The 21,383-nt window shown below is 34.8% G+C and overlaps 1 protein-coding gene across 3 annotated transcripts; it reads right to left on the bottom strand.

The window, feature by feature from the left end:
- Positions 1–14,588: 14,588 nt before the first annotated feature.
- On the bottom strand, positions 14,589–20,035 carry LOC147277390 (S-adenosyl-L-methionine-dependent methyltransferases superfamily protein). 3 transcript variants are annotated; one of them, XM_086254683.1, is made up of 6 exons: positions 19,767–20,035; positions 19,236–19,299; positions 18,588–18,780; positions 17,657–17,730; positions 16,677–16,832; positions 14,589–15,074 (listed from the first exon to the last, which is right to left on the bottom strand). In XM_086254683.1, the coding sequence occupies exons 1-6, from the start codon at positions 20,017–20,019 to the stop codon at positions 14,948–14,950; spliced, it is 867 nt and encodes a 288-aa protein (XP_086110809.1). In that variant the 5' UTR covers positions 20,020–20,035; the 3' UTR covers positions 14,589–14,947. The 3 variants fall into 3 exon arrangements, with proteins under 3 accessions (XP_086110809.1, XP_086110811.1, XP_086110810.1); XM_086254684.1 differs by lacking the exon at positions 14,589–15,074 and adding an exon at positions 15,112–15,540; XM_086254685.1 differs by lacking the exon at positions 16,677–16,832.
- Positions 20,036–21,383: the final 1,348 nt, after the last annotated feature.

Raw genomic sequence — 21,383 nt, 5'->3', positions numbered from 1 at the left:
AGAGAGTAGGGTAGAGAAAGAGAGGAGAGGGGTGGGGAGAGAGAGTGAAGGGCTGGGGTTGGGCTGGTTTCGGACGGACGCAAGGGGAGGGTGACGGTCGGGAGGGGCTGGGTTATTCTAGGGACCTGGGGTTTCGGGTAGAGAGAATGAGTCAGAGAGAGAAAGTGAGGGGTAGGGAGAGAGAGTGGGGCAGAGAGAGAGAAGAGGGGCTGTCGACGGGGTGGGTCGGCGGCAGGGTGGGTGGGGTTGGCAGGGTGGGTCGGCTGCGAGGTGGGTGGGGTCGGCGGGAGGAAGGGCTGGCTGAGAGGGAAGGAGGGCTGGCTGGGCGTGGGGGAGAGGTGAGAGAGAGAGAGAGAGAGAGAGAGAGAGAGAGAGAGAGTTTTTTTTGTAATTTAATTATTAATTTTTTTGTTTTTAATAATTATTTGTATTTTTAACTTTTATTTTATTTATTTTATTATTTTTTTGTCCACATGGCATTTTTTTAAGCCACGTCATTGTGCTACATAGGCAGTTAACGGCCTAGCAGACGGAAATGTTGACAAAGGTATCTAAGTGTAAAAAAATGGTAGTTGAGCTACGTACGTCTATGCAACTTTTTTTTATTGTAGTACCCAAGTGAAAAACAGTGTAAACCTGAGGTACCTACGTGTAATTTACTTTTTTTTTTTTTATAATAAAGTACATGTTCGATAAAATATTTCAAAGATATTTTTATATGGGTTCGCCATCATACCTTTGGAGTCCTAACACACTTAACAACATGAGCTGAGACTAATTGCATATAGCTAGGTTTAACAAGCATGTTTTACTAAAATAGTAAGTGTTCTTTTTACTTTTCTCCCGATCGTTTGATATAAGTAAAATTTCTTATTTAAGTTTGATTTTCTTTTTATTAATTAACTGTCATATATCTATGAGTTTTGATATTTTTATTAATCAATTACTGTCGTCTATATATGATATTTAGCAAAATTCCATCACAAAACTAAATGGTCATTCACTATCCAAGTTTGCTTCAGAAATTAAAATTTGCACATGCGTTTACCTTATTTGGTTCTAAAGTATCTCTAACATCACCGTCACAGTACATGCACATCACCACCTATACGTAGATATGGATACACTCGCAACGTAAGAAAGATAAACACAATTTTTTTGGTAAAGAGATCTATTACAATTTTTCTTTTTGGGGAAGCTAGAGAAGTACTATTGCAATTTGTATCCAACAGACAGTTAACAATAGTTAATAAAGAACATAAGAAAGTATATAATTCTCAAATGAGTGCGTACAACATCGCTGTTTCGTGTGCCAAATTTTATTGTATTATTTATATAAAATATATAATATATGTTTAAGTTGCAAGTGCATGTATATCCTAGCTCAGCCTGTCACCAAGTAAGACGGGAAGAACATAAACTGCGTCCAGGTTCAATGAATTTGAAGGTGTTGAATTTCTGAGTTCCATATTTAAGTGTTTGTGTGATGGATAAGAATACGAAATGTATATATATATATAATAGCCCATTGTCTTATGATTTGCCGTAGAAAAGTTGTCTACAAGAGATTGAGTCTTGCTTCTTGAATCTTGACTCTTCTTAAACATGTACTGAAGGACAGGTGTTTTTTTTTTTTTTTTTTTTATAGAATATTTCAGTTGAGTTTAATTAGGTATATCGTACATGTTCTATTGTATAAGTTTTGCATGCTTGGAGTTATTGGACAATACTTGGGTCACCCCCAGGGGTGACCTCCATATACTTGGGTCACCCTAGGGATCACCCCCAGTTGAATATTTCAGGATCGGAACCGTTCATTTTTTAGATCACCTATTAAAGATCATATCGGTAAAAAATCAACTTAATCAGAAATTGTTTGGTTATATAACTGTTATCGAATAAATTGAATAAATGGACAGTTTGTATTTAAAGAATAGTTTCTTGACCAAACCGTCCTTTTATTCCATTTATTTGATAACAATTATAAAACCAAACGATTTCTGATTGAGTTGATTTTTTGCAGAAATGATCTTTAATAAGTGATCTAAAACATGAACGGTTCCAATCTTGAGCCTACATTGCCAAATAAGCATTTTTGGTGGGTGGAGTGACCTACAGGTACTCCTGGGGGTGACCTAAGCACTACCCTAGAGTTAATATTACGATGAATCGTCATCTAACTAAAGGTCCATATATTTGTAACAAAAAAAAATTAAAGGGCATCACTTCCGTCCACTTGTAGTAATAGCTTGCACGCACCTCCTTATCAAATAGGATACTTTATAATGGGGCAGATCCGTGGCATCCTATTTTTTACACAAGTTTTTAATGGGGCCTACTCCATATAGGATTTCAACGATCTGAACCGTCTATTTTTTAAGTTTCCATTAAAGGATCATTCTTGCAAAAAATTAGGTGAATCAGAAACCATTTACCTACAAAGATTAAATGGTAAACATTTTCAAGTGTTTATTTTGTTGACTATTTCATCTTTGTAAATAAATGGTTTATGATTACCAAATTTTTTGCAAGAATGATCTTTTAATAGAAACTTAAAAAATAAATAGTTTGGATCGTTGAAATCCTATATGAAATGGGCCTCATAGAAAACTTGTGTAGAAAACAGGATGTCACAGATCCTTCTCCATTTATAATTAATTAGAAGGATACTTCTGAGATCTAACGTGTTTTTGCATAGATCAGCCCTTGAGATCTCATAAATTACAAAAAAACCCTCATGGAAAGTGGATGCCAACTATGCTCATATGCATTGAGTAATATGTTTCTACTTTGAAAATGACAAGGTTGCCCTTATTAAACTTGGATGTCAACTACAATCTTTTCCTTTGCCACATGTCGCTCCAAGACCCATATCACATGTCACCACCTATCGACGCCACGTGGCATCGACCACCCACTTGACCACCAAAGGCCACCATCGAGCCATTGCCAGACCACTACTAGACCTTCGCTAGACAACAGTCGAACCTTCGCCGAACCACCATCAAACCTTTGTTGGACCACCACCATATGTCACTCATCTCTATATTGTCCACGTGCCATGTGTCATCTCCTTTTTGTCTATGCACAATGTGTCATCGTCATTCCATGTTACTCACTGCCACATGTATTCTCCATAGTATGGGAAAAAAAAAATTACTTTGTTTGTAGTTGGGAGGATTTGAACGCCTAACTTTATACTTCAAAGAAGTGCAACCCACCATCAAAGAAGTGCGACCCACCATCTGAGCCAAATGTTGGTTTTTGTAAGGCCAAATGACACTTTTGGTCCCTGTACTTTTACTAAATTTCCACTTTGGTCATGTACTTTATTTTTGGCGATTTTGGACCTGTAATTTCTATATGATAAGCAATTAAATCCAAATAGTTAACATTATTTAAATTGTTGTGGCAAAAGAAAAAATATCGTTTAAATTGTTGACGGAAAATCAAACGTGGAAGCACGTGCTTCGCACATGAGTGACATCTCGAATCTTTTAGTCCACCTAGATGCCTATTTAAACCCCTACTCGCCATTTAACATATTCAGTTTGACATTGAAATTTCTTATTTTTCTTTATTGATTGCGTAAAATGGCAGGTATAGACTTATATAAGCATCCAAGGTAGAGTAAGATGTCTGAAATGTCATGTACAATGCACGTCGAATTTTCCATCATTGATTTAAACGAGATTAACGATTTAGACTAATTAACTGTCATCGTATTGAAAGTATAAGATTGAAATTTTCATAATTAAAATAACAAAACAAAAATGAAAATTTCATGAAAGTACAGGGACCAAAAGTGTCATTTGGCCTTTTTATAATAGTTATATTATAGTATACAATCGTACAATATTGTTAACGAAAAATTCGATGTGGAAGCACGTACTTCGCACATGAGTGACATCTCGAATCTTTTAGTCCACCTAGATGCCTATTTAATCCCCTACTCGCCATTTAACATATTCAATTTGACATTGAAACTTCTTATTTTTCTTTATTAATTGCATACAAGGGCAGGTATAGACTTCTATAGGCATCCAAGGTAGAGTAAAATGTCTGAAATGTCGCACGTCGAATTTTTCATCATCGATTTAAACGAGATTAACAATTTAGACTAATTAATTGCCATCGTATTGAAAGTACAAGATTGAAATTTTCAAAATTAAAAGAACAGGACCAAAGTGAAAATTTCATGAAAGTACAGGGACCAAAAATGTCATTTGGCCTTTTTATAATAGTTATATTATAGTATACAATCGTACAATAGGGTTTATAAAAGTTTCAAGACTAAGTGACATTAGCAGTTGTCATACAATCACAATTTGAATTTGTAAAGGGTTAAGGTTTATAATGATTTTTTGGGGTTTATAAATGTTTGGTAGTGTTCAAAGGGTTTAAGATTTAGGGTTTAATTAGTTTTTATAGTGTAAATACGCCATCTTAGTATATCAACATTTCAATAACTGTAACTATGGTGCAGTTACAAAGAATAAGGGTTTAGGATTGACAAGTTAGAGATTGGACACCAGATGCTAGAAAATAAATTACTCTGAACAGTAAACAAAATTATAAAATTTAAATCCCATAAATTTTGGGATTTAAATCTCATGAATATCATTTTAAAACATAATAAATAATAATATGGACAATTTTGAAATAAAAATGTTTATGTGACAGAAAATGACTTGATTACGAATTCGTAAAACACCATTGGCTTTAGTTTAAACATTGTTCTACTAAGGTACCTAAGCCTAAGATTTCCTAATATTTATCCATATTCTTTGGAGGGATCATGCATTGCAGTATTGCATTCATTCTGCATATATATGCATTGAATTGCATTCATTCGATTTGTATACATTTTTTCATCTTGTATTGCATTGCATACAGCTTGCATTTCATATTGCATTAATACTTTTACATATTGAATTTCCTTTCTTATTACATGAAATCTTGTGTTGCATCATTCCGCATGTAGTTGCTTTGTTTACATCAGAGCAAACTTTCAATCCCATTATGTGTTATATTATGTTGTCCATCTTGCATGATGGCATATTTGGAGTACGTAAAGCGAAGTAAAACGTTTAAGTCTGAGCAGGTTTCAAGGATTTCTCACTTATACGGATTTGGAAAGAGTGAAAGCCAAAACACTTAATCCAAAATCCAAAGTGTAACCCAAGACTAAACCTTTAATTAATTTACTTTATTCGGTAAGGTTATTAAGTTACAAAGGCTATCATGATCATGGATCTGGAAAGACTAAGATAGAGTCTTTTGAAAACGTTCGATCCGAGATTTGAATGCCCTTTTGGCTTCCAAAGATCTTCTATTAACTTGAAACCAAGTTGATAGGGGTAATTGATCTCTGGATTTAGGTGACGAAGTGAAAAAATTTTATGTGGTAACATCTCAACCATAAAATATATTTGATGGGTTGAAACTAAAAGTCATGTATAGTCTGGTAACCACAAAAAACCAGTAGAAGATCCAGTTTGTTAATTCTAATTGTTTTATTCCAAAGCAAGGATATCTATTGCACGATTTCTATGAAATTGTCACTGCAATAAATTGTTTACCACCAGGTTTGGGATGAACGGTTGTGATTCCTCTAACTTAGGGCACAAGGATTTTTTTTTTTTTCTTTTTTTGGCAACAAGGACACAAGCATATGCATATTTAATCATAAACAAAACTTAGAATGAGATTTCATGGTATTACAACCTTTTTGGGAAAGTGATTAATATTGGATTCCCTGGCCGGTTCTGTAAGTTTCTCTATACATATTTAGCATACACATCTCATATGTACCAATCAAACATATATATATTGTATCCAGTAAATATTCATATATATTAGTAGCAGAACACTTACCTGGTGAACTCATGATAATTGTAGGGGATTGACTGTGAATCAAGACGCACACCAACTGCTTGATAAAAGGTCTCAACGCACCAGTCTTCTGGTCTGCACACTATACTTAAGAACTTCACTCAAGATGGGGAAGTGGATGGAAAGCTCGGGGTAATTGTGCAGCCATGGACCAATGCTATATATAGGGTCTTGAGAATATGAGTGTCCTCCCACTAAGGTACCTCATACTCAATCCTAATTTGACTCCTATACAAAGACTTGCTGCAGTCATGCTTAGTTTACAGCATATAGCAGCTGTATCCAAGTTATCCTAGTTCATATAGGTTTAGGATTCCATCTTTATGTGAACTAGTCATGTAGTAGTATTTAGTGAGTACTCCTATTACTTGCTCCTTAAGAATGATCAGTTAATTGAATCCGAATAGAACAAGGCTTGCAGTCCATTAGAATCTTACATTCTCCCACTTGGACTAGCATTGTTCTTAATCAATGACTTCACTGATAATTCATCAAGTAATCTATAATTGCGCTAGAGATATCAACTAAAACTTAACTTAGATCAACTTAGTCAAGACACAGTTGTAAACATCAGACTATGAGAAGTTCTTAGACTATTATTTGTCTAAATAACTCATAATCATTAATGTTCAAACTGCATCTTACCTCAGTCATTTTCCAAGCATGAAATACTAAAAAAATATGAGCTTACAAAAATCTGTTGGCTTATTCTCAGTACTTAACCATTTGTAAACTTGGTCCTACTGTATGAATTGCTAATCTTTAAGCAATTCCTCTTATCTTATTAGCAAGATTACTGTATGTATATATATAAAAATTACGGTATGCATGCATATACCAGAAAATGTATGTATGTATCTACATATGTACATTAGTCTTAATGAACTGAATAAGTGAATAAACTTTAAATGTTTAAGTTGAACTATTAAGCTGTAATCATGATAAGTATAGTTCAATCTTCAACATAACTGAAACTAAGGAATAATTTATAAAATTTAACTAAATGGCACTGATCTACTTAAACTTAAACTAAAATAGAAATTGTAATAACAAAACCAAAAATACTAGCAGAAAAGATAGACAGTTCCCTCTATGCTTAAAGCTCCCACTCAATCGCAGCATCCATACTTTCAACAACTCCCATGTTCTTCACATGTTGTTTGAAGATTCCAACTGGTAAAGCTTTTGTAAAAGGGTCTGCCAATTGGTCTTGAGTGCTAACATACTCGATTTGCAATTCACCTTCTTTGACACTTTCTCTAACCATCAAATATTTGGTTCCAATATGTTTAGATTTAGAAGTTCTATTGCTGTTCTTAGAGAAACTCACAGCCCCACTATTGTCACAATAGATCTTTATAGGACTGAATGCTGACTTTATCATCTTTGTTTCTTGCATAAAATTCTTCAACCAAATAGCATGTACAGAAGCTTCATACACTACCACATATTCAGCCTGCATTGTAGAGGTTGTTGTTAATGTTTGCTTAACACTTTTCCACGAAACAGCAGCCCCTCCAAACATAAAAACATAACCACTTGTAGACTTTAAACTATCCATACAACCAGCAAAGTCAGAATCAGAATAGCCAATTAATTCCAGGTCTTTTACTCTTCTAAAAACTAGCAAATAATCCTTTGTCTTTTGCAAATATCTCTTTCCTGCAATCCAGTGAGCTTGCCCTGGATTTATTTGATATCTACCTAACATCCCCACAGCAAAAGCAAGGTCAGGTCTAGTACACATTTGAGCATACATCACAGACCCTACTAAAGATGCATAAGGCTTGTCATTCATGAATGCCTCTTCTTGTTTAGTTGTGGGACATTGTTCTTTACTGAACTTGTCACCTTTTGACATAGGTGATTCTCCAGCCTTGCAATTAAGCATGTCAAATTGTTTTAGAATCCTTAGAATGTAAGCTTGCTGTGACAATCCCAATAGGAAGTTTTTTCTATCTCTTTTTATTTCAATTCCCAGCACATAGGATGCTTCTCCAAGGTCTTTCATTGCAAACTTGTCCGAAAGAAAATCTTTAGTCTCAATGAGTAACTCCTTGTTTCTGCTAGCCAAAAGAATATCATCAACATAAAGGACTAGAAAGATAAAACTACTCCCACTGGTTTTTAGATAAATGCACTCATCTGATGGATTCTCCAAAAAACCATTTGAGGTGATCACTGAATCAAACTTGACATACCACTGTCTTGATGCCTGTTTCAGTCCATAAATGGACTTTCTTAACCTGCAGGCTAGATGCTCATCTCCCTCCTTTATAAAACCTTCAGGTTGAGCCATGTAGATTTCCTCTTCTAATTCTCCATTTAGGAAAGCAGTTTTGACATCCATTTGATGTAGTTCCATGTCGAAATGTGCAACAAGAGCCATAATTGTCCTAAAAGCATCTTTACTTGAGACTGGTGAGAACGTTTCATTGTAATCAATTCCTTCCTTTTGAGTAAAACCCTTTGCAACTAATCTGGCCTTATATCTTTCTATGCTTCCATCTGGAATTTTCTTGGTCTTATAGATCCATTTACAACCTATCATTTTAAATCCTTTAGGCACTTCAGTTAATTCCCACACTCCATTATCATACATAGACTCTATCTCTGCACTCATTGCAATCTGCCACTTGTTAGAGTTAACATTGTTCATGGCTTGAGAGTAATTTCTTAGATCAGATTCTTCTCCTATGTCAAAATCAACTTCCTGCAAGTATAGCACATAATCATTGCTGGACAATGTTGATTTTCTTTGCCGAGTAGACTTTCTTCTAGGTGCTAACTCAGTTTGTGTTCCAGCCTGTATGACACTTTGCTGTAGATTAGTTTGATTTTGAGCTCCAAGATTGTCCTCCTCATCTGTAGCTTCTGTTTGCAATTCTTCATTAGTTTGATTTTCTGGTGCTGTAAACATTTTATCCGAAAGAGGCAAAATCAAGTCTGTATGATTTTGTTCTAAATTGTTGTCACCAGAAAATTCATCTAGTTCAAACTCTTCTATTGTAGCATTGTTGGATGGAATATTTTCATCTAAAAATTTGGCAATGTTGGTTTCAGCAATCCTGGTACTTTTGGATGGGCAGTAAAATCTATACCCCTTTGACTTCTCTGGATAACCTATAAAGTAGCAACTTGTAGTTTTAGGGTCCAGTTTGTTTTCATTTGGATTATACAACTTTGCCTCTGCCTTGCTGCCCCAAACTCAAAAGTGTAGGATCCCTGGTTTTCTCCCTGTCCATAACTCAAAAGAAGTCTTGTCCAAAGCTTTGCTCAGTGTCCTATTCGTTTTGTAATTAGCAGTTTTCAGAGCTTCTCCCCATAAGAATTTCGGCAGTCCAGTATTACACATCATTGATCTAACCATCTCCAAAAGTGTCCTATTTCTCCTTTCAGCAACCCAATTTTGCTGTGGAGTCCCAGGAGTTGTATATTGAGCCTTTATGCCATTTTGCTGCAGATACAAAGAAAATGGCCCCATATGTTGTCCAGTCTCAGTGTATTTTCCATAAAATTCTCCTCCCCTGTCAGATCTTACAATCTTTATCTGCTTTCCAAGTTGTTTCTCAACCTCAGTTCTAAAAATTTTGAAAGTGTCAAGTGATTGAGATTTTTCAGAGATGAGATACACAGTACAGAACCTGGAAAAATCATCTATAAAGAGAATAAAATAAGAGTTCTTGCATATAGTTTTAACTGAAAAAGGTCCACATATGTCAGTGTGGATAATTTCTAACAATTCACTGCTTCTATTTGCTCCTTTCTTTCTAGAACTTGTGGTTTTCCCTTTGATGCATTCTATACACTCTCCAAAATCTGAAAAATCAAGGTTAGGAATAGAGTGATCTTTGATCATTATTTGCATTCTCTCTTTTGAAATATGCCCAAGTCTCTTATGCCATAATACTGATGAATTCTCAGTTACCCTTGGCCTTTTGTTTACTGATAGCATGTTAACTTCAGTCACTGTATTAGATTCAGAACATATCAATTTCCAATGGTCATTTATGAGAGTAGCATTTCCAATCAAAGAAGAATTAAGAAGCAAATTCAAACCACTTTTATTGATATTAAAATCAAAATTCTTTCTAACAAGTTGAACAACTGAAACCAAATTCATACTTAATGATGGGATTACAAAAACTTCATCTAACTCTAAAACAAAGCCTGTTCCTAATCTGATGCTGATAGCTCCTATAGCCTTGACTGCAACTTGCATCCCATTTCCTACTCGAATGTTAACTTCATCCCTCCTTGGTGTCCTCTTTCTTATGATACCCTGCAAGGAATTTGCAATATGAATGGGTGAACCTGTATCTATCCACCAAGAATTAAAAGGGGAATCAATTAAATTAACTTCGATGTAAAAACAATGGAAATTACCTTTCTTAATCATCCATGCTTTCCACTTCATGCATTCTTTCTTAAAATGACCAGGTTTGTGGCAGTGAAAACACTTAAACTTAGTGGTTTTCACTGCCTTTAGGCTATCTGAAATTGGTTTGGAGCTGCCAGCACCATCAGTTGTTCCTCTTGGTTTCGAAAATTGTTTCTTGTTCTTAAAACCCTTCTTCCCATTATTTCCCTTATGCACAAAGTTCACTTCAGCTACTGCCTTACCCTTCTTGTATTTCTCCTCAGCCTTGACACACATACCAATCAGCTCATTGAGTGTCCATTTTTCTTGTAAAGCACTGTAGATGTCACTGAGGTGTTCATACTGCTGTGGCAGTGACATCAAAACTTGATGGACCAAAAACTTATCAGCTATTGGTATCTTTAATGCCTTCAGTTTGGCTGCAATGTCAATTAAGGACATGATGTACTCTCTTACACTGCCACTGCCATCAAAAGTCTTACCTGTCAATGCAGCCATTAGGTTGCTAGTTTCAGCCTTCTCTGATTCTTTGTATTTTTCACTGATGGACTCGAGATAAACCTTAGCATTCTCATTGTCTTCAATACCACCCTTGACTATGTCTGCCATGTTCCTTTTCATGATTAGAAGTGTCATCCTGTTAGCTTTTTCCCATTTTTCAAACTTAGCCTTTTCTTCCCTAGTACTTGAAGCTGTCAGTGCACTTGGCTTTTCTTCTCTTAATGCCAAATCCAAGTCATTCAAGCCTAACACAATTTCAATGTCTTGCTTCCATTTCTTGAAATTGTGTCCATTCAGAGGCTCAATGCTTGTGAAACTCATGAATGCTGGTGAATAAAAATCTAAAATTAAACAAGAATAATATTGAAACTTAATAGATATATTAGCAATATACCCAAAAACTCCAGATATTTTTCACTGCATAAAAACAAATTTGTGCTGTTTTACGCAATGAAAAATAATATGATGTTGCATTCCCTCATAATGTTTCTTGTTTCAAAACTCTTTCTGCAGTTTGTTTAGCAGAATTAGCAATTACAAGAAGGACTGATTTTATAAGTAGACTTGCAACCTGTAGATGAATTCTATATCTTAAGTGTTCAGAGGGCTTGATCTCTGTAAAGAGAGCCAACAAAAACCTAAAATATTAGACTTCATTCTTTATGATGTCAAAATCTGTCTATTTTGGTTTCAGTGATTATTATGCAGAAGGATTTGTTATTTCTGCATAATAAAAACTGAGCTTAATACCAAACATATTAATGAAGTTTCAACTTCAATCATGCAGCGGATTAAAATCATACTGAATACCTTACCCTAGTCTAACCTTAATACATATACTGAATTACAAGTTGATGCATAAACTAATTTTAGTAAACATGCAAGTTACCAACAAGTAATAAAAGAAACAATGATAGAATAAGGTAAAAACTCGAATTGTAAATCAAGTGTAGAATTCATATGCTTTTCCAGGATCAAAACGATAAACAAATATTCACTATGAATTAGGTAGTAGGCAGATGAAAATTAGAAAATAACTTCAGATAAAATTACAACTTGATTTTCTTAAACTGGAACAATGACTAAAGTGATTTGTATCTGTGTACAATAAGCTCTGATACCACATGTAAGTTTCTCTATACATATTTAGCATACACATCTCATATGTACCAATCAAACATATATATATTGTATCCAGTAAATATTTATATATATTAGTAGCAGAACACTTACCTGGTGAACTCATGATAATTGTAGGGGATTGACTGTGAATCAAGACGCACACCAACTGCTTGATAAAAGGTCTCAACGCACCAATCTTCTGGTCTGCACACTATACTTAAGAACTTCACTCAAGATGGGGAAGTGGATGGAAAGCTCGGGGTAATTGTGCAGCCAAGGACCAATGCTATATATAGGGTCTTGAGAATATGAGTGTCCTCCCACTAAGGTACCTCATACTCAATCCTAATTTGACTCCTATACAAAGACTTGCTGCAGTCATGCTTAGTTTACAGCATATAGCAGCTGTATCCAAGTTATCCTAGTTCATATAGGTTTAGGATTCCATCTTTATGTGAACTAGTCATGTAGTAGTATTTAGTGAGTACTCCTATTACTTGCTCCTTAAGAATGATCAGTTAATTGAATCCGAATAGAACAAGGCTTGCAGTCCATTAGAATCTTACAGGTTCAAGATCTCTTGAATATATATGAAAATAAGTAATGGAGACCATGATCGGTTTAGTGTCAGAAATTCGAAGCAGATCCATTTCTCAAGTGATAATTGTGAAACAAAGTCTTGGATAGTCTTCAGTTCTTCACTGATCGAATAGCAAAAATAAAGAATAAATCAATAACACGTACATAAGCATGGAAGCTCTATTCTTACAAGAAATTAACAAACATGAAAATACAGAATTGCCTATCGTTGTTGTCATGAGATGTATGTATATAGTGTATATAGTGTATATATAGCGCAATGCAGAAAACGTCATTCTTTATACAAAACTATACACCTATTATATACAGTCCACACCCACGTACGTACACCACTGGCATAGTTTCGTCATCACCCAACTATATATCTATATATATGTGTGTGTGTGTGCATATTATCTCAAAGAATAATCAAACCAATCCCAGCTTAATTACAAGAGAATACAAGTTGAAACATTTTTTTTATTTCCACAGACAGTGGCGGACCTAAAAATTTTTATTCGTGGGGGCAAGATAAGAGGAAATTTTCATATAAATTTTTCTTGAGAGAAAATAACTCTCGAAGATTCTCTTTTTTTTTTTTTTTTGCCAAAACTCTCAAACATTCTCAATTACCCTTACTTTAGTTTTTTTAGACATTTTATCAAGCATTTTGCCCCCATACTTAAAGAAAACATTAAAGAACAAGTTTATATGATAGATAAATATGTGTGGATAAATTGTGAGAGGGCCAGAGGGGGCAATTGCCCACACTGGACCCTTAATGGGTCTACCCCTATTTCCAGGTCATTTGTATTTTCCAATCAGTCAAAAGTCGTTACTCATATACTAACAGTGGCGTAGCCAGGAATTAATCATAATCGGCGCATGATTGTGAGTACAGCATCTGAAGTGTTTGGGGTTTTAAGTGAAACTGCAAAAAAGCAGTTTGGAGCAGTTTCACTTAAAAATTAAAGCAAATAAGGTCCAATTCTTTTGTTTGAAAGGATAACGAGGCTAGGCCCATATTATAGGGGTAAAACAATCAGGCTATTGGGGTCATGCGACCCCAATGCGAATGTGGCTCCGCCACTATATACGCTACTATATAAAGACACATTTTCAAGTACAAACCAAGATGCATTTTGATGCATTGATTGAGTGCTAAGATGTGAATCTCTTTCCAATTTCCAGATCACACAGACTTGTGAATTAGAGTCAGTAGCATCCCATCATTTCAAATCCAAAATCCAAATCCATATCAATCCATTGATGTTAAATATTGTATTCCCAAACCACATGTAAAGAATCTTCCACACTCGCTTGGCACCACCCACACAACACAACGCTTGAAATAACAACCATAAAAAAAAAAAAGACTTACAGTTCAGTCCATTTTATGAATTTTTTTTTTTACTAAGACCGGTAGTGATTTAAAATTTTTAATTAAGTCTTTTTATTTTTTTTCTTTGACGGCTTTATGTTAAGTTTTAACTCCAAGATTTTGAACTCCGCTCAAAATCTCGAAGTTAAAACCTAACATGCAGCCTCTACAAAGCCCACTCTACACTCTAGGAGGGGAAATATCCTTCAAATAGGAGAAAATACCCTTCAAATCGGGAAAGAACTTTATTATGAATTAAAAGAATTTTCTTATAAATTAAAATGACTTTATTATAAATTAAAAAAAATTTATTATAAATTATTATGAGTTAAAAGAATTTTTTTATAAATTTTAAAACACTCCCGATCTCCATCTAAAAACTATTTTTCTAAAAAACCTAAGCCTAATTATCTCTAAAAAGAATTTAAGAATGACTCGAGCCTACTTCACATTAGCTTTACCAAACACCCCCATAGACTCCAACAGCCTTCCACTTCCTACACTGAATCTGAACCTGAAACTGAACCCAAGACACGCAGCTCATGATAAGGCTCATAAGCTCTCCATCTTATGGGAATCTCCTGGGATGGGGGGTTCACTTTCAAGAGCTCCCTAAGGACCCTAACCTAGCTTTGGGGAGCTCCAAGATAAGGCTAACAAGATTCGGTTTCAACATTGCACCATTTTGAAGGTTAGAGATCAAACTGAAATTCCACCCAGACTTTAGTAACTGAATATTTCATTCATTCAATGCAGAGCTGGTTATACAATTAGATATATTTATGGATGAATCCTTTAACTAAATGAGATAACTTAGCAAATTAATCCCCAACTGAATGTTGCTCATCTGTAGTATGCTTCTAGGGCTCTGCAGAACATCCTTGTCCTCATGGATAAAATTGTAGCAAGCCTGCTGCTGCTGGTAGGTTCCTAAGATTCCCTTCCTCTGCATAACATCCTTGTCCTTGATGATGAAATTCTAGAAATTGACTCATTTTGTTTCAAGTAGGAGAGCTTGAATTCTTGAGCGTAAGGGAGCTTGACTTCTTGCCATGCAAAAGAGACGAATATTGGATCCATTGGCCAATTCAACATCTCTTGAATAAGAAAATAAGTAATGGAGACGATGATCGGTTTAATGTCTGAAACTCGCAGCAGATCCATTTCTCAACTGATAATTGTGAAACAAAGTCTTGGACAGTCTGCAGTTCTTCACTGAATATAAAAAACAAACAATAAATCAAAAACACGGACTTCTGAATTAGAGCCAGTAGCATCCCATCATTTCAGATCCAAATCCAAATCCATATTCTAAATTGTTTTACCAACCATGCAAAATTTTGCCAATTACCATGCATCATCTACTACCGATGCATAGTTTTCCTCAAACAAAACTATTCTTTCTGTTTCTGGACCATCCCTGAAAATTTTATTAGTGGTGATTTGTGGCCTTATAGCTTTTCGATATAAAGAAATCAATTCCTCTCCTGTTCTCCACAACCCACCACATTGATGGCCTTATACTCCAAAACCCACCACAACCCATTGATGGTAGATATTGTATCCCCATTTCCCAATAACTGAGACATGGTACTAATAGGCCTCCTCACATTAGATCTATAAGACAAACATGACCAAGGATATAAATATGCAGGACTCTTCAGGCTGCCAAGTGCTGAATCTAGTCAAATCAACAAACATGTACTGTTACGAACTACGATTAGATATGTGTTTACACAGTCCCAAGATAATAGCAGTATAACAATATCACTTCACGGAAGTCAAGAGCATATGACAAAACTGGCATTGTACATGCAATTCTAACAGGACAAATAATGCAAAATAAGTCAGACTCTTAAGTTGGGCTCTTTCTGCCAGCAAAAGCATGTTAGACCCATACTAGTTCAACCTTTTCAACTCCTAATCTCTGTTTAATTAGCAAAACCATAAGACCTCTCCATATAGTGATTCAGCAAAATTTCAAAGCTCCAACTCAATCACCAATGTCATAAATCAATATTAATAACAAATTCAAGATGCCCACTTTCTGTTTCCCTGACTGGAACATGAGCAGAAAGCTACTTTGATTATCTACTGTTGCATTGGTGTCCTTGGATTCAATCCATGCTCTTTGTTTTTTTCAAACATAACAACCAATTATTCACACAAACTTCATGACACTTCCTATTTCTAGTCAAAGAAGAATCCCTATCTCACTCTCACTCTCACTCTCACTCTCTCCTCTCAGGGGAAGATCAGAAAGTAAAACCGAGATTCCTTTAGCACCTAAGTTGGGAGCACATGCCTTTATCCAAACCTATCTGAAGGGACATATAAAATTGGTTTCATCTACCAGATCAAATGAAAATAGGGCTAACTGCAAAGGCAAGCTTCCAACTTTCACTCTCCATTGCAAGAAGTTGGTCAGAAGACATGCTCCCACCTAGTTAAAAATCATTACAGAATGGGAAAACACAAATCAATAGTATAAAACTTTGTTTCCCATCCCATAACAGTCTAATAATTTTGCTCAACAAACTATCTAAAAGTAATGATAAAGAACTTTTTGTGTTCATAAATAACAAGCCAAATCTTCCAGGCATAATTTGGGAGGAACTTAATTGATCTTCTATTGTCCTAATGATCCCATTTCATCTGATTATTCCAGTACTTGAGAAAATTACTAAAGCAGTTGTAATATGGTCTTACAGGTTGTTTTTACATGCGTCAATCAGAAGGTGAGAAATGAGCAAAATAACAACCAGGGAGCACACACTAGCTAAGTGAATAAAAAAAAAATCAGAGCAGAAGTGTTACCATCCACCAGGATGCCCCACATAAACCACTAAGCTGATAAGCCCTCCGGGGGCCAGGATATTTTTTGCGACTTCCAATGCCTTTTGTGTTGTTTCTGACTCTGTCATTATTGTTTTGTCACCACCAGGAAGAAAGCCTAGGTTGAAAGCAACAAGCCTAATAACACCCACAGAATCAAATTCTGCCTCATCTGGACGCAAAATTATCTCTAAGAAACAAAAAGAAAAGAAAAAAAAACAATATGGTTGACAATACTCCCATGCTATATGAATCCTTGAGAAAAAGTGCAAATATCATACACACAGACCGACTTTAATAAAGAGCCAAAATTAGTAGGTAATCCTAGACAATCAAATCTAGGATTAAAATACTCATACTTTTGCGTGTTTTAATCCTGGACATTATAAGAAATTTAAAGGCATAGGATTGATTACCTCCTTATTTTAGCTTTGAGCACATTTGGATATAAATGATCATGGATGATACAAGTATCTGAGATATGGAATCTATGTTTCAGCTGTCCACGACCCTTATTTTTTAATTTATGAGAAACAATGTTTTTATTGAACTTAAATGAAAAGTACACAATTAGAACAAAAAAAAAAAGTACACACACAGTTAACAAGCTATCCACAAAATATACATAAACTTTAAATACTGTCAACCAGCAAACAAACAACAAAATTACACAACACTTTGTTCATAAGTTTACGCCTCCAAAACATACCAGTTTTGGAGTTGAGCTTTGTCGCTAAAATTTTACAATGCTAAGCATGTGAGCCATCTCAATGTATTTTTGTTTTATACTGTTTTCCTTCACAGTATTTGCAGAACAATTGATGTAAAAGAGAATTTAAGGTTAAAGACTAAAAGGTGTTAATGTATAAATCAAATGCCATTGATGTTTTACGTTATCACTCACATTCTAAAGACAGAACAATATGATGATAACATCAAGAAACTTGAGTTATAATGAGTACCTAACAGATGTATCCCTTGGAAGAACTTCAAGCATTTTACTGTGGCATTTGGAGAAGAGCTTAACAAGTTTTTTCTGCATATAATTGAAAGTTTGAAACTAAGAAGAAATTGCATATACAAACACAATATTACTAAAAAAATACCACAAGATTGACACTATGTTCGGTCCAGTACAAACCAGTCACAATAAGAACATGATATATAGTTGGGCTCAGTTAAACTAATAAATATAATTAAAAAATCACAGAAGCAAACAATATGTGTAGTTATAGGTTAACAAATATAGAAATCATAGATAAGACAAATGTACAAATATAGAAACAGAAGAAAAGCCCCATATTTTTCAAAGCTTGAATTTCCCATAATGAAGTGGCCTTTAAAACCTTTTCTGAACCTAAATTAGAAAACTCATTCACTTTCTTTACTATTCTACAAGTAAAAATGGTGCATTAGCAAATAAATAAATAAAGTAGTGAAGGGAAAAGTAGATGAAATATTATTCTTATATGATTGACTCTGCAAATAAGAATAATAGGAGATCAAAGACCAGCCTACATTTTTTGTAAGGCCACAGTCGTGTGTGCATGGCTATAGGATGGGCATTAGACAGCAACACTCATCCTACAAAATGTGCAACTTAGGTTCAACACAAGTAATGATTAGACAATGATCCTCGTGGACAGAACACTTATTTTTTATTCAAACACATTTCAGAATCAAGACCACCCCTTTCTTTTCACAGTGGGTCCTAAACAGTCCTCCCTTTTATTCCTTGGCATGCAGTTTTGTCATTAGGGTGACCTCTCAAGTCTCATGATACAACTGCTCAAACTTTCTCTTTCCTTAGATAGAAGACAAAATTTGAAATCATGAGTTAGAACTGCAAAAACTTTCTCTTTCCTTAGAAAGAAGCCAATTAGTCATGAATACCTCATTTGGACTGACTGATTCTTCCAGCAAAGAAGAAGTTTTCTGTAAAGCAACTTCCTGAATGTCCATTGCGTAAACAGAACCCTTACCCGATTCATCAGCAACCATCTTGACCATTGCTAAGGTATCATGACCATTGCCACAAGTGGCATCAATGACCGTATCTCCTTTTCGGACAATATGCTTCCAAACCCTGTTAAGAGTAAAAACTAGTAGATATTCAATGTTTAAACAACACTATCATGAAATAAGAGGCAAAAGTATGAATGCAAATCTATTGACTCAGAGATACCACACAATATTATGTACAAAATTCAAAACTCTTAATTTTTTAAAACTAACTGTATGATAACCACTTGCTAAAGCTGAATTGAAGATGGACCAATTTGGAGCCTAGCCAAACGCATTTCTAAGTATAACTAATTCAAGCCTATATGACAAGTCTTTCCACGGCCGAGCCAAGCATAAGCAGCACATGTCATTGAGCATAAAACGAAACCAAAAAGGGGTCCAGAGATGCTTGCCTTAAAAATCAGAAGTGGGTTAAATGGGTAAACACAAAATCTAATAGTAAAAAAGCAGAATGAGTAAACACAAACATGTTTAAAATGCAGACATATTTTGGTAAATTAGTCATTCGTTTCTTACAAGTGAGCAACTTCTGTGGCCCTCCTCTTGCCCAAGATAAAGCTTATCAGTACATCCTCCAATCCTGAATCGTAGTTCACATTCTCATTAAAATAGTAAAATCATAACTCAAAAACAATGGCAATGACCTTATGAACAAAGAAAAAAAAAACAAAACAAAACAAAACCATGGCAAAGACGTTAGGGGAGAAAATGATGGCCGCAACAACAAGAACAATAATAACTATTAAGTATATGATTTCAGTTTTGTTTCGTTTCAAAGAATGAACAATTCACCTCACATTTTTCACTATTTTAAATTTAAGTTTACCCCAAAAGAGCATTTCAAAAAAACTTTGCCTATAAAGAGCATTTGGAGCTAATAATATACAATAATGCTTCCCTTTGAAGCTAAATAAACAAAATGCCATTTATAACATCATCTTCTTTTTCTGAGCAACCAAACAGTTCATATTCACACTTGTTTATAAAAGCAGCACTCATCTCTGTGTGCGTGTGTGATTGATGAGAGAATAGGGAGGAGAAGAGTACCAGAGAGAGGAGAGTCTTTGGGGAGAGAAACAGAAACGAAATCATTGGTCTTAGCACTCTGAGGAGAAGAAGAACCGGCAGGGGGGGTTTCGTAAACGTTATGGTCAAAGTGGCTGTTGGCATTCAGCGAAACGTTTCGAGGAGAAGGAAAAACGAGCCTTGATGATGGTGTTAAACTGGTTTTTATTAAGAAACGTTTCTGCATCCCAAACAAATTGAAATGCGAGCCTAATCTGAGTGGTAGTGCCAACATTTCTCACTAGTCTCAAATCGCGCATTGAAGTCGAATTCAGCGATAGAAATGGATATTAAACTTTGTTATCGCTGAGTCTGACAGCGCGGGCTTAGGCCAAGCCCAATGCAATGTTCATCTAATGGCCCATTTTAACGTGTGGGTTAGGGTAAAAGTTTCAGATGAAAGGGCTCGTTTGTTAAATTGTTACGAATTACTGTGGTGGGCTGAAATAAGTTGAAAAAATTATAGGGTATAACCGATATACCTTTATGTGGTATAATCAATCCAATGTGTAAGAGTATTATTAGATGATGTATTTATATTAGTAGGGTATACTATTAATAACATCCACTCATATTATAACACATAAACTGGTTATATCACGTGGCAATGTATTGGTTATACAGAATAATTTCTTAATAAGTTGAACGAAGTTATAATTATTTTAATTTTTAAATTATTAATATACGTTAATTGTCAAATATTTTAAATATTTTCATAGCTTATCAAACTTCTTAACATTAAGGGCGTGATTATAATCAGCTGTGAAATAAAATAATTGAGTATTTGGTAAACTGTATTATAAAAAGTGTTGTAGGTACAAAAAACGATTCTTATGTGTTTGGTAAATATAGTGTTAAAAATGCTTTGACTGTATATAATGATTAAAATGGACATGATACTAAAAGTGTTTTACAGTTACTTGTTTAGTTAAAAAACCACTTCCACTTGCGTTTATACATTTTTTTTCTAAATTTTTTTCATAACTTTTACTTTGCAAAAATATATATTCAGGCTCCTTCTATTGAGGTATACCTCAACTTATTTATGTTGAGGTATACCCTATTGGGGCCCACACGAGTCATTTTGTGTCGATCCGAACCGTTCAATTTTTACATCTCCATTGATAGATCATCCATGCAAAAAATTAGCCAAATCGAAAATCATTTGCTTATCTAATTTTGATCAAATAAATGGACGGTTTCATTGAAAATATTTGGTTCGTCCATTTATTTGATTAAAATTAGATAGGCAAATGATTTTCGATTTGGCTAATTTTTTGCATGGATGATCTATCAATGGAGGTGTAAAAATTGAACAGTTCGGATCGACACAAAACGACTCGTGTGGACCCCAATAGGGTATACCTCAATATAAATAAGTTGAGGTATACCTCAACAGAAGAAACCTGTATATATATATATATATATATAATCCCACTGCAGTATTGTTATTATTATCCTTCTTTCCCATATGTGTGTGTATATATATAACCAAGCTTAACATAATATTTATAACTAATTATAATTATTGGTAGAAAGTAGGAAGATTTTTGCTGGTATAGCACTACCTTTGCCAAAAGCCAACGCCATGGACCCATC

Source organism: Dryas octopetala, chromosome 8, assembly GCF_963921425.1.
Source record: "Dryas octopetala chromosome 8, drDryOcto1.1, whole genome shotgun sequence".
Taxonomy (NCBI): Eukaryota; Viridiplantae; Streptophyta; class Magnoliopsida; order Rosales; family Rosaceae; genus Dryas; species Dryas octopetala.
This window is presented reverse-complemented; position numbering and strand designations above follow the sequence as displayed.

Coding starts and splice junctions, on each gene's coding strand:
- LOC147277390 (XM_086254683.1), bottom strand. CDS start 20,019: ATGTTGGCACTACCACTCAGATTAGGCTCGCATTTCAATTTGTTTGGG. Junction 18,781..19,235: donor GCCACAGAAGTTGCTCACTT/GTAAGAAACGAA, acceptor TACTCTTAACAG/GGTTTGGAAGCATATTGTCC. Junction 16,833..17,656: donor CCAAGGGATACATCTGTTAG/GTACTCATTATA, acceptor GGGTGTTATTAG/GCTTGTTGCTTTCAACCTAG.